The following is a 14493-nucleotide window of genomic DNA, read 5'->3' on the forward strand; positions in this document are numbered from 1 at the left end:
AACTCAATTGTTTTACAAAAGCGTTCTAAAAAGCCAAACAAATCATAATAACAATCAGAAACGGTTGTAAAAAGTTACAGGAAATTGTCTCCCGTCCCAGGAAGGTGCAGCCAGCCTCTGGCGCTACCCTAAGCCTGATAGCTGGGGAAACTCGAACTTCCAACATAGTGGTTTCAGCGCATCGACACGCCCTTTACTTCTTCATACGGATAATATTCAGGATGTCTTCCCAAATTAAAGAAAAAATTGCAGTCACAAAGAGAACACACGGCAAAAGTTCGGCATTTTATTATCTCATTCCCACCACTACTCTTTTCTCTCTTCCCCGCCCCAGAACAAACACCCAACCCCCAACCTGCTGCCGAGACGACTAACCAGTACTCCGGCTGGGATGCCCTTTGTTGTGGAAAGGGCGGACCGCAAAAACGCTTCTCAAAACATTAGAATTCTCCAGTTTCTCCAATCTCAATTCCCGAATCCGGCTGCGTGGTCCGGGCTATTAAAACGCCTGACTGGACGTTCCTGGGGGATTGGGTCAGCCGCGGCCTGCACGGCGTTTCAGGCCCTGGTACTCACCTCGGTCGGTTGGCTGATTTCGAACAGGTCCAGCCGGTTGGCATTCCAGTGGTTAATGATCTCCGCCAGTTTCGTGCGTTCCTCTTCTCGACTCGACATCCTTGGTGAGTGGGGAACACGGTGCGAACCAAACACCGCAACCAGAGCAACAAAAAAATTGTGGATATGCGTCTAAGCCGTCAGGTGAATTTCCGTGAAGGAAAAGGATGAATAAGATACGAGGAACCGCGACAGGAAAACCGCCACCGCCAGATTCCGGCTGCGAGCACACGCTCACTCCACCGTCAGCTCAGTCGCGAGCGCCACCCAACTGCCGCTCTCGCGACCCACAATAAAATCCCCGCCCCCGTTTCGAGAGGTGTGATTCACCGCTTCTTACCGCATGCGCATTCGAAATATGCGAAGGAGCAGGTGGTGAGGTCATTTGGAAGGTTTCCAAGATGGAGCAGGTCAAAGTTAGGATCTGTTTATAGTTGACTACAAACCCACTAACTCCCACAGTTACCTTGACTATATGTCCTCACACCCCATTGCGAAGTCTCTTCTAAGGAGCTTTCCTGCTCCTCTGATGCTGCCTGGCCTGCTTTGTTCACCCAGCTCCACACCTTGTTATCTCAGACTCCAGCATCGGCAGTTCCTACTATTTCCTTCCTGTAAGTACTCTTCCATTCTCCCAGTTCCTCTGTTTCTATCACGTCTGTTCTGATGATGCCAACTTCAACAAGGGGACCAATACATTGTGGAGCTAGAGGAACACAGCAGGTCAGGCAGTAACAGAGGAGCAGGAAAGTTGACATTTCAGGTCCTGATGAAGGGTCCCCTCCCACAGCCCCATGGTATTTTCTCCTGCAACTATAGAAGGTATAATATCTGCCTGTTTACTTCCGCCCTCCTCAGTGTCCAAGGGCCCAAACACACCTTCAGGTGAAGCAGTGCTTTACCTACACTTTACTCAGTCTAATCTACTGTATTCATTGCTCACAATGTGGTTTCCTCTACATTGGGGAAACAAAACATAGACTGGGTAACAGTTTCACAGGAGACTTGCGTTCTGTCTGCAAAAAAGACCCTGAGCTTCCGGTTGCCTGCCACTTCAACACACCACGTTGTTTTCCGGCCAAACTCTCTGTCTCAGGCTTGCTGCATTGCTCCAGGAAAGCTCAATGCAGGTTGAAAGAACAGCGCCTCATTTTCTGCTTGGGAACTCTGCAGCCTTCTGGATTCAATATTGAGTTCAACAGTTTTAGGGCTTGAGGCACCTTCTTTAATGTCCTTACCCCAACCCCCACACACCAGGCCTTGTTATCATACGGGCTGCTATTTCACGCTACCCGTTGTTAGCCACTAATAGTCCCTTTAGCAGTTTTTCATTCTTCTCGGCTGACTATTATCCACTCCTTTGTCCAACTATTCTTCTTTCTCTTTGGGCTGTATCATTTACCTCTTACCACCTCCTCCTACCCTATCTTCTGCATAACAAATGACTTTTTCCTAGTGGCCATCAGTTCTGAAGAAGGGTCACAGGACCTGAAATGTTATAGAGATAGTAGGAACTGCTGATGCTGGAGAATCTGAGATAACAAGGTGTAGAGCTGGATGAACACAGCAGGCTAAGCAGCATCAGAGGAGCAGGAAAGCTGACGTTTCGGGTCGAGTCCAGGGTCCAGAACTCCAGTTCTGAGGAAGGGTCACCGGACCCAAAACGTTAACTCTGTTTTCTCTTCCACAGATGCTGCCAGACCTTCTGAGCTTTTCCAGCAACTTTGTTTTTGTGCCATTGAGTATTTCCAACATTTCTGTTTTCAATTCAGATTTCCAGCATCCACTTTAGAAAAAAAACTATTATCAGGGTTGGTATAACACTAAATGTGTTAAAAATAAGAAATTCATGGACAGGACTACAGGCATCAAATTAAAATGAATTTTTTTGTCAGGTTGCTAACTAGATTCTAAAAACATATAGAACTTTTTTTGATCATGGATGAGCAGCTGAGACCTGCTATTTGCAATTCCCGTACCATGTGGGAACTCAAGTATGCTGCAGGGATCTTAAGAACATTGTAGATAGGAAATGTCTTCGGACGCTTGAACTCCAGCTCAGAATTTTTGAGTTTGAGAGGCAGCTGTTACAAATAAGGTTCCAACGCTGATGTAAACAGAGCCTGGTAGTGGATGGAGAGCAACATGCCAAAGACCAGTACCTATGCCGTTGGGGTCTTGGTGGCACTGCCTAATCAGAACAAGGTCACCCTGTAGGTGAGAGAGACAGATTTGGTGAGGAGCTGCTGCTCTAATCAGAGATTCATTGTGTCTTGTGTTCCTCCAACAACAGGCTGGTTTTGTCCTGCATTTGCTGCTGGTAGATGCATTAATGTGGGAGAGATCCAGCCAGTGAGTTGTGGAATGTGTGAGCGAATCACTCAGATTGGTCTGAAGAAAGGTCACTGGAAACAAAACATTAATTCAGCTTTATCTCCATGGATGCTGCCAGACCTGTGTTTCTCTTGCAATTTCTGTTTTTGTTTCAGATTTCCAGTGTCTGCAGTTGTTTGTTTTTTGAGTAGATGTTATATCCATGGATTTCCAGAAGTCATTTGATCAGGTGCCAAACAAAAGGTTAAAATACAAGATACGGGGTCATAGAGTTGGGAATAATATATTAGCATGAATAGAGGATTTGCAACAGACAGAAAACTGAGAACTGGGTCAAAATCCTATAATTCCCTTCCTAATAACATTGTGGGTCAACCCACAGCAGGAGGACTGCAGTGGTTCAAAAAGGCGGCTCACCACCTTCTCAAGGGCAACTAGGGATGGGTAAGAAATGCTGGCCAGCCAGCGACGCCCACATCCCACAAATGAATTAAAAAAAGGTACCAATGGGACATTTTCAAGTCAGCCTGTGCTGTAATGAGCATGGTGTTGCAGGAATCAGTGCTGGCACCTCCATTATTTACAGTTTATGTGAATAACTTTAACAAAGAAACCAAGAATAATATATCGTATGTTTGTTGATGATGCAAAATTAGATGTTCGCATAAACTGTGAGGAGTACACAAAAATGCAGTGCTGTATATCTATTGCCACTGTAACTTCAGAGTGTGCATTCACCTTCCATGTGACATCATGTCAGTGATGCTACAGTGACTACTTGCATCAAAGAGGAGATGCAATAAAGTGAATACTCATTATTTTTTTAAAAATAATTCAAATCCTGGGATCATAATTTTTTTCACTACCCCACTCAAAACACTTGTGCACCTCCTCCTGACCCCTCATAGCCTCTCTTTCGCTCCCGTCTTTCAATTCATGGTCCTCAGGAGTAAGGTGGAGAGTGGGAGTGTGAGCAGGAGTGAAGAGACCAGGAGGTAGTAAGCAGGTCACCAAATGGGGAAGGGGCACATCAAGTGAAGTGAGGACTGTGGAGATGCAAATTGAAGCAGAAAAGCCAGGCATTAAGGAATTGTGTATAGCTGTGAGCAAAGTCGGATTGGAGTGGGAGAGCCAAGTGCCGAGGATACAAATAGAGCTACAAGGATTGTGAGGGTGCTGATGGTTCCTTGAGTGTCAGTGTCAACCATATGTGCTTATGAGAGAAACTGGAGTTGAAGTACAAGAACAAACCAGTCTTGCTATGGTTCCTGTATTGCACTGGTTGTGCCAGGCCTGGAGTACAACGTACAGAGATAACAAGGTGTAGAGCTGGATGAACACAGCAGGCCAAGCAGCATCAGAGGAGCAGGAAAGCTGACATTTTGGGTTTGGACCCTTTGTACAGCTTTGATTTGGAGACCTGAAGAGGAATATACTTGCCTTGATTTCACTATATTCACTATGATGCAAAGGTGAGTAACTTAGTGAAATGCTTTCTGGAGTTTAGAAAAATACATGGTGAACTTATTAAAATATACGAGATTCTGGAGAGATTTGACAGAGTAGACACTGTGAAGCTGTTTCCTCTGGCTGGAAAATCTAAAACACACAAGAGCATGATATCAGTGATAATGGGGACTGCCGATGCTGGAGAATCTGAGATAACAAGGTGTAGAGCTGGACGAACACAGCAGGCCAAGCAGCATCAGAAGAGCAGGAAAGCTGACGTTTCGGGTCTAGACGCTTCTTCAGAAAAAAAAATATCAGTGTAAGGACCATTCATTTAATACTGAGATGAGAAATTTCTTCACTTGAAAGGTTGTGAATCATTGGAATTCTGTATCTCACAGTGCCATTGTTGGGTTTTTCAACACTGAGATCGATAACTGTTTGATCTCTCGGAACTGAGGGATATGTGAAATAGGTAGAAAATCGGAAGTGAGAAATAAGATCAGATGCAATGATATTGAATTGCACAACAAACTCAAGGGAGATTGAATGTTGTACCACTGCTCCAGATCCTTTTATTCTTATGTTCTTGTCACAGTTGACTAAAGAACCTTCTCAAATAACTGTCAACAAGTTAGCTTCTGTTGTCAAGAAAATCACTTACCAACACCTTCTAAAATGCAATTAGGGATTGGTCATGAATACTAACATTGCCAGTCTTTCACGCTTTTAAAAATTATTCATTCCAAGATATCTAGATTGCAGTTTGAAGCTCTTCTACGTGCATTTTGTTTATATTAAACTTTGGTTAGATAATTCAAAGATAATTTCAATTTCAAATGAGAACTAAGTTGACCCATGTATTGCAATGCTGTACCAGTGATTTTTTTCTTAAGTAAGCCTTTTTTCCTTTGTTGCAACATACTTTCTATGAGATGGACAGCATATTTTCTGGAGATAGTCCTATTACAGATGATACAACAATTAGGTACAGTTAGAAACAATACTAACGTGGACATCTATCCCTTAAGTAATTACAGCAACTCTTTGTACCATGCAAAAATTTTGAAACATTATACAGGAATACAATTTAGTGACTTATCACAAGGCTGTCCAGTTTGTGGTCATGGGCCATGTATTTTCTGAGTCATGATAATTTAGTGCATGAAGGAAAATGAGCAACTAGAAACTAAATTAAAAAGCAGAACCAAAAAAGGTAATAATCTCTGGATTACTGCGTGAACTATGAGCTAAATGGCTATGGCTCTGGCTCAATAAAATTAAAGCGGTAAATGTGTGTCCCCAAAATTGTTGGGAAAGAAATGGGTTCAAATTCATGGGACATTGACGCCAGTACTGGGTAAGAAGTGAGCTGTTCCAATTGAAAGGGCTCCACCTGAATCATGCTGGGATCAGAGTCCTGGTGAATTGTATAACTAGGAGCGTGGATAAGGCTTTAGACTAAGTAGTGCAGTATTGGGGTGGGGTCTTGAGTTGCTGGAAAAATCAGAAAATTGAAGTTAAAGGAGAAGGTGGGGTTGCAGGTTAGTGATAAGCTGATTGTTACCAGAAAAGAAAAATGAAGGGACAGCATGTATGAACATCATATCACTCCCAGGAACCATACAAGAGTATGGAAGTTTCATAATAGGATAGATTGGAGGAAAGAGGTGGTATAGTTTTGTAAATAAAGGAAGAGATTAGTGATGTAGTGAGAAATGATACCACTGCAGATCAAGGCATGGAATCAGTCTGGACAGAAATAAGAAGCAACAAGCGAAATAAGTCCCTCGTGGGAGTAATTTATAGGTTCCGAAACAGTTATCCCATATAAGGGCACAGTACAAACCAGGAAATACTGGGGGCTTGTAAAAAAGGTACAGCAATAATCATGGATGATTTTAACACGCATATAGACTGGATTAATCAAATTAGCAAGGGTAGCCACGCAAGAGAGTTTAGTAAATATATTAAAGATTGTTTCATGGAGCAATATTTAGGGGAACCGACCAGGAAGCAGGCTATTCCAGATTTGGTATTATGTAATAATTAATTAATTAACGATCTTGTAGTAAAGAATCCTCTCGGGAAGAGTGATCGTAGCATGCTAGAATTTCAAATTCGGTTAGACGGCAAGAAACTGGAATCCCACAGAGTCCCTCTGAGCTAAACAAGGATAATTACATAGGCATGAGGACAGATCTGGCCTTTGCAGACTGGACAGAATGACCAAAAGACTGGACAGTTGATGAGCAGTGGCTGATGTTTCAGGAGATACTCAATTGTTCCCAACTAAAATATATTCTAGAAAGGAACAAAATGATTGTAAGAAGTGGGGAAAGATCATGGCCAAGCAAGAAGTTAAAGATATTATAAAAATAAAAACTAATAAGGCATTTCATATCGCAAAAGCAAATAGCAGGCTGGAAGATTGGGGAAACTTTTAAAGATCAACAAAGGGTTACTAAAAAAGTCAAAAAGAGGAAAGGTAAATTATGAAAGAAAACTAGTGCAAAATATGAAAATATAGAAAAAACTTCTATAAGTATTTAAGAAACAAAGAGAGTAGGGCTGAGGTCAGTCAGAGTGGCAGCTGGAGCACAACAGAGTGAACCTGGGGGTGAACAGCAACAGCAAACTACCAGCTTAAAAACCTGAGGTGCAGAGTCAGTCAGAACAGGACTAAGGTCAATTAGAGCAGTGGTGGGAACACAGGAGAGTGAACCTGGGGATTCACAGCAGCAGGAGCTACCGTATAAATACCCGAAGAGTGGGCTCAGTCAGGTCGAGATTGAGGTAATTCACAGTGGGACTGAGATCGGTTAGAGTGGTGGTGGGAGCAGAGCTGAATTCAGAGGTGACAAAGGCTTGGCTGCTCAGGAGCCAGGGTTCGAGACTGAGTGGATAGTGTCAGGAGGGAGATAAAGTACTTACTTTTGTCACTGTAGTTTGTAAGGAATAGAGAGCAAGAGTGAGAAACCTGATTTTTGTGAGTAGCGTGTAATGGGTTACTAGATTAATGTCTGTAGTTGATAAGATACAAAATAGCAGGAGAATTCAGCCCTGGAATGCTTCTCCTGTGATAGCTGGAATATCAGGGACATTGTCCATGGTGACTACGTGTGTGGGAAGTGTGTTCAGCTGCAGCTCCTGATTTGCTGTATAGAGCACCTGGAGCTGTGGTTTGACTCTCCATGGAGGATCCATGAGGCTGAGAACATCGTGGATAGCATGTTTAATGAGTAAGAACTACATTGACAGAAAATAAGTGACCACCAGGAAGATAAGAGGAGTCCCCTTTGGCTATTCCCCTCTCACTCAGGTGTACTGTTTCAGATACTGTTGGGGGGGAATGGCCTTTCAGGGTAAAGCAACAGCAGCAGCCAGATCATACGTAGAGCAAGGATGGTTGAAGTGTAGGCAAACGGTAGTGATAGGAGACTCTATAGTCATGGGCACAGATCGATGTTTCTGCGGTTGTGAGCGAGACTCCAGAATGGAGTTTTTCCTCCCTGGTGCTAGGGTAAAGGATGTCTGAGTGTGTACAGGATATTCTGAAGAGTGACAGTGAGCAGCCAGAGGTTGTGTTCCATAATGGTACCAATGACATCGGAAGGAGAGATGAGGTCCTTCAAAGAGAATTTGGGTAGTTAGGTAGGAAGTTGAAAAGCAGGACCTCTAGGGTTGTAATCACAGAATTACTCCCTGTGCCATGTGCCAACAAGGCCAGAAATAGGAAAATTATACAGTTAAATGTTTGGTTAAAGAGGTGATGTAGGAGGGAGGGATTCAGATACCTGGATCATTGGAATCTCTTGTTTTCAAACGTGACAAGGACAGGGGACTGAAGATATTCAGAATTCTGTGTCTGTGTTAAATATCATTACAATAATGGGTAGTAGCAAACATGTGAAATAGGTAAACTTCAACTTTAAAAGTGGTTGTCTTAGGCAGAACATTCTGTACAAAAACCTGCACCTAAACTGGAAGGGCACCAATAGGGCTTCATGCCACTCAAGAGGGTTTAAATTAGTGTGGCAAGTGGGATGGGAACCAGAGCAGTAGGTGAGCATGTGGAGTGTTTGAGGAGAAGAGAAGGGCTAAATCAAGAAAGTCTAGTAGGAAGATGAGGCAGGACCAGGTGAATGAACAAGGTGGGATTAGCAGTCTGAAGTTTATTTATTTTAATTCAAGGAGTATAACAGAAAAGGCAGATGAGCTTAGAGCCCAGATTAGTATGTGGGACTATGATGTGGTAGCTATTACAGAAACTTGGTTGAGAGAAGGGCAAAACTGGCAGCTCAACTTGCCAGGGTTTAGATGTTTCAGGCGTGATAGAGAGGGTATAAAAGAGGTTAGGGATTTGCATTATTGATTAAGGAGAATGTCACAGCTGTACTAAGAGAGGACATCTTGGAGGGGTTTTCCAGCAAGGAAATTTAGGTAAAATTTAGGAATGAGAAAGCTACATTCAGTATGATGGGGTTATATTATAGGCCACCCAATAGCCAGCAGCACTTAAAGGAGCAGATATATTAGCAGATCGTGGAAAGATGTAAAACCAAAAGGGTTGCGAAAGTGGGTGATTTCAATTTCCTTAGTATTCACTGGGACTCTCTTAGTGCTAGGGCTTAAATGGGACAGAAGTTGTTAGGTGCATCCAGGAGGGATACTTGAAAAATATGTAAATAGTCCAACTAGGGAAGGGGCCATATTTAGGAAATGGGCCTCGTCAGGTGATTGATGTTTTGAATGGGGGAGCAATTTGAGAACAGTGATCATAATGAGGTGACAGCCTAATAGTGTTATTGCTAGAGTGTTATACCAGAGACCCAGGTTACGTTCTGGGGACCTGCGTTCAAATCTCACCATGGCAGATGGTAAAATTTTAATTCAACAAAAATCTGGAATTAAGAGTCTAATGATTATCATGAACTTATTGGGGTGGCGCAGTGGCTCATTGGTTAGCACTACTGCCTCACAGTGCCAGGAATCTGGGTTCAATTCCACCCTCAGATAACTGTCTGTGTAAAGTTTGCACATTCTCCCCATGCCTGCGTGTGTTTCCTCCCATTGTCCAAAGATATGTAGGTTAGATGGATTGGCCATGCAAAATTGCCCATCGTACCCAAGGATGTGCAGGCTAGTTGAATTAACCATGGGAAATGCAGGATCACAGAGATAGGAAAGGGGGTGTGTATCTGGATTGGACACTCTTCAGAGGGTCAGTGTTTATTTCGCACTGGAGGGATTCTATGATTTATAATTCCATAAGTTTTAAGAGAGTTAAGGAAAAGTATAAGACTAGTCCTCAGGTGAAAGTGCTAAACTGGGGGAAGGCTAATTACAAATGTATTAGGCAGGAACTGGAAAAATTGGATTTGGTGCAGCTGTCTGAAAGTCTTTTAAAACTCAGTTGACTGGAGTTCAGGACCAGCATGTTTCTGTAAGGATGAAAAATAAGGATGGAAAGATTCAGGAAACTTGAAGAGATGTTGCATGTTTAGTTAAAAAGAAAAAGGAAGCATATGTAAGGTTTAGGAAACAGAACTCAAACAAGGCCCGTGAGGAGTATAAATAAGTAGAAAAGAACTTAAAAATAGAAATTAGGTGTCTAGAGGGGCAATGAAATGTCCTTGGCAAGTACATTTAAGGAGAAGACATTTTATGCACATATTAGGAGCAAGAAGCTAACTAGGGAAAGGCCAAATCTACTCAAGGACAAAGGAGGGAATTTATGTGTGGAGCCAGAGGAAGTGGGTGAGGTCCTTAATGGGTACTTTGCATTGGTATTCACCAAGGATAAAGACATGAATGACGATAAGCTTGGAGAGGGGTTAGTTGATACTCTATGGCATGCTGATATTAGAAAGGAGGAGGTGTTGGGTGTCTTGAAAAACATTAAGGTAAATAAGGCCCGAGGGCCTGATAAGATCTGTCGCAGCATACTGACAACGGCAAGGGAGGAGTTTTCTGGGGTCTTGAGGGAGATCTCTATATCCTCTTTAGCCACGGGCGAGGTCCCAGAAGACTGGAGAATTGCCAATTTTGTTCCTTTGTTTGAGAAAGGAAACAGGGATTATCGGCCAGTGAACCTTACATCAGTGGTAGGGAAATTATTGGAGAAGATTCTTAGGTATGGGATTTACTTGCATTTGGAGAAGAATGAACTTATTAGGGATAGTCAGCATGGCTTTATGCAGGGAGGTCTTGTCTCACAAACTTAACTCTTTTTGAGGAAATAATGAAGACTGTTGATGAGGAGGGGCAGTGGATGTTGTCTACATGGAACTTACTGAAGCATTTGACAAGGTCCCTCATGGTCCAGAGGACCAAATCTCATAGAATCCATGGTGAGTTGGCAAGTTGGATACAAAATTGGCTTGGCCATAGAAGACAGAGGTTAATTTGGACGGGTGTTTTTCTGACTGGAGATCTGTGACCAGTGGGACCTCTGTTGTTTATAATTTATATAAATGATTTGGATGAAAATCTTGGTGGTCTGATTAGTAAGTTTGCAGACAACATAGAAATTGGTGCAGTAGTGGATAGTAAAGAGGGTTGTCAAAGGATAGAGCAGGATATAGATCAGTTGGAAGTTGGAAAAATGGCAGATGAAGTTTACTCTGAACAAGTATGAGATGATACATTTTGGAAGCTCAAATGCAAGAGAAAAGTATACTGTAAACGGCAGGACCTTAAGAAGTATTAATATACAAAGGGATCTTGGAGTGCAAGTTCATAGCTTGCTCAAATTGGCAATTCAAGTGGATAAGGTGGTAAAGAATGCATATGGCATGCTTACCTTAATTGGTCGGAGCATTGAGTATAAAAATTGGCAAATCATGTTGCATAAGTCTTTGGTCAGGCCACATTTGGAGTATTGTGTGCAGTTCTGCTCGCCACTCTACAGGAAGGATGTGAAGGCTTTGGAGATGGCTCAAAAGAGGTTTACAGGATGTTGCCTGGATTGAGGTGTATTATCTATAAGAAGAGGTTGGACAAACTTGATTGTTTTTGCTAGAGATTCGGAGGCTGAGGGGCGACCTGACTGAAATATAAAAAATTATGAGAGGCATGGGAAGATTCGATGGTCAGAGTTTCTTTCCCAGTGTGGAAATGTCAAATGCTAGTGAGCATAGGTTTAAGTTTAAAGGGGGTAAGTTTAATGGAGGATGATAGGTGCCTGGAATGCACTACCAGGGGAGGTGGGTAGAAGCAGATATAATAGCAAAGTTTAAGAGGCATTTAGACAGACACCTGAACAGGGAAAGAACAGAAGTATATGCAGCGTGTGCAGGCAGATGGAATTAATTTTGAATGGCATCATATTTGGCAGAGACGTGGTGGGCCAAAGGCCCTGTTCCTCTGCTATACTGTTCTATGTTCTATTGTTCATTGCCGGGAAAAACCCATCTAGTTCGCTCATGTCCTTTAGGGGTGGAAACTGCCATCCTTTCCTGGTCTGGTCTACATGTGACTCCAGATCCAGCCGCGTGGTTGACTCTGAACTGCCCACTGGGCAATTTGGGATGGACAATAAATGCTGCCTAGCCAGAGATGCCCTCATCCTGTTAATGAATAAACAAAAAGTAGCTAAAGTGAATATTGGTCCTTTGGAGGATGAGACTGGGGAGGTAGAACTTGGAAACACCAAAATAGTGGAGTCACTAAATCAATATTTTGCTTCATCTTTCATGGTGGAGGACACTAGTACCATCCCATAGTTGCAGGTAATGCAGAGATTATAGAAAAAGAGGAACTTAGGACAATTATCACTATTTCAATGGGCTGAAAAATGGCAGATGGAGTTCAATCGGGATAATGCAAGGTATTGCATTTTGGTACAACAAAAGGGTAGCGCTTATACAAATGCTAGGGCCTTGGTGGTGTTGTAGAACAGAGGGACCAAGGGGTTCAGGTACATAATTCTTTGAAGTTTGCATCACAAATAGACAGGGTGGTTAAAAAGGCATTTGGCACACTTGCCTTCATTGTTAAGTCCTTTGAGTATAGGAGTTGGAAAGTCATGATTAGATTGTACAGAACATTGGTGAGGCCTCTTCTGGAATACTGTGTTCAGTTCTGGTTTCCCACTTATATGAAGGGTATTATTGAGCTGGAGAAGGTTCAGGATGTTGCCAGATAGGGAAGATTTAAGTTATAAAGAAAGGCCGGATAGGATGGGACTTTTTTCACTGGAGCGTAGGAGGTTAAAAGGTGACCTGATATAAATTTATAAAATAATGAGAGGTATAGAGTTAATGATTGTTATCTTTTCCCTAGGATGGGGGATTTCAAGACTTGGGGACACATTTTTAAAGTGAGAGGAGAGAGATTTAAAAAAGACATGAAGGGAAAATTTTTTACACAAAGAGTGGTTCACGTATGGAATGAACTTCCTGAGGAAATGGTGGACATGGATACAATTACAACGTTTAAAAGACATTTGGATAATTACATGAGTAGGAAAGGTTTGGCAGGATTTGGGCCAGGAACAGGCAGGTGGGACTAGTTTAGTTGGGGATTATGTTCGGCATGGACTGGTTAGACCAAAAGGTCTATCTCTATGCTGTATGATTCTATTACTCTATGACTAGGGAAAAAGTGCTGAGCTAGCTATTAGGATTGAAAACAGGCAAGTCCCCACGGTCTTAAAGGAAGTGGCAGTTGAGATAGTGGATTCATTGGTTAGAATATTCTGTAGGTCCCTGGATGCAGGAAAGGTTCCAGTGGATTAGGAAAATTCTAATATAACACCCTTATTCAAAAAGGGAGGGAAGTACCATATAGGATAAAGAACAAAGAACAATACAGCATATGAACAGGCCCTTTGGCCCTCCAAGCCTGTGCTGCCACATTTTGCCCTTCCATATTAAAACTGTCTTCACCTACAGGATCCATATCCCTCTATTCCCTCCCTATTCATGTGTCCGTCCAAGTGCTTCTTGAATGCTGCAATTGTGTCTGCTTAGACCATCTCCTCTGGCAACACGTTCCAGGCACTCAACACCCTTTATCTGAAAAACATGCCTCGCACATCTCTTTTAAACTGACCCCCTCACACCTTGAACCTGTGTCCCCTAGTAATTGACCCCTCTGCCCTGGGAAAAAACATCATACTTTCCACTCTATCCATGCCATTCACAAGCTTATAAACTTCTATTAGGTCACCCCTCAAACCCTTGTGTTCCAGTGAAAACAAACCCAGTCTATCCAACCTTTCTTCACAGCTAAAATTCCCCATACCAGGCAACATCCTGGTAAACCTTTTCTGTACTCTGTCCAAAGCATCCATACCCTTCTGATAGTGTTGTGACCGGAACTATACGCAATATTTCAAGTGTGGCCTAATTGAAGTTCTACGAAGCTGCAGCATAACTTGCCTATCCTCATACTTAGTGCCTCTTCCAATGAAGGCAAGCATGCCAAAGGACATTTTTAGTACCTTATGTGTCTGTGCTGCCACCTTCAGTGATCTGTGGACCTGTACACCAAGATCCCTCTGCATACCAGTATTCCTAAGGATTCTGCCATTCACAGTATAATTTCCACCTGTACTTGGCCTTCCAAAATGTATCACCTCACATTTTTCTGGATTAAACTCCATCTGCCATTTTTCTGATCTCTATCCTGCTATATCCTCTGACAATCCTCCTCACTATCCGCAACTCCAGCAATCTTTGTATCATCCACAAATACTAATTAGACCAGCTATGTTTTCCTCCAAATCACTTATGTAGATCATGAACAGCAGAGATCCCAGCACTGATCCCTGTGGGACACCACTAGTCACAACTCTCCAATCCAAAATGCATCCTTCCACCGCTATCCTCTGTCTACTATAACTAAGCCCATTCTGTATCCATCTTGCCAGCTCATCCCTGATACCATGTGACTCCACCTTGTATACCAGTCTGTCATGAGGGACCTTGTCAAAGGCTTTACTGAAGACCTTGTAGACAACATCAACTGCTTTCCCTCATCAATCATCTTCATCACCTCCTCAAGAAACTCAATCAAGTTAGTGAGGCATGACCTCCCCCTCACAAAACCATGCTGTCTATTGCTAATCAGTCCATTTGCTTCCAAATA

At 42.7% G+C, this 14493-nt stretch overlaps 1 protein-coding gene across 9 annotated transcripts in view; it reads right to left on the reverse strand.

Moving 5' to 3' along the window:
* Window positions 1-892, reverse strand: part of afdna (afadin, adherens junction formation factor a) — a 209719-nt gene extending 208827 nt beyond the window's left edge. For all 9 annotated transcript variants that reach the window (XM_048600620.1, XM_048600619.1, XM_048600612.1 and 6 more), the window contains exon 1: window positions 577-892. In XM_048600620.1, the coding sequence (XP_048456577.1) occupies window positions 577-675 (99 nt within the window). In that variant the 5' untranslated portion in view covers window positions 676-892. The remainder of the gene's footprint in view (window positions 1-576) is intronic.
* Window positions 893-14493: the final 13601 nt, after the last annotated feature.

Source organism: Rhincodon typus, chromosome 9 (genome assembly GCF_021869965.1).
Source record: "Rhincodon typus isolate 14 chromosome 9, sRhiTyp1.1, whole genome shotgun sequence".
In the NCBI taxonomy this organism is placed as follows: domain Eukaryota; kingdom Metazoa; phylum Chordata; class Chondrichthyes; order Orectolobiformes; family Rhincodontidae; genus Rhincodon; species Rhincodon typus.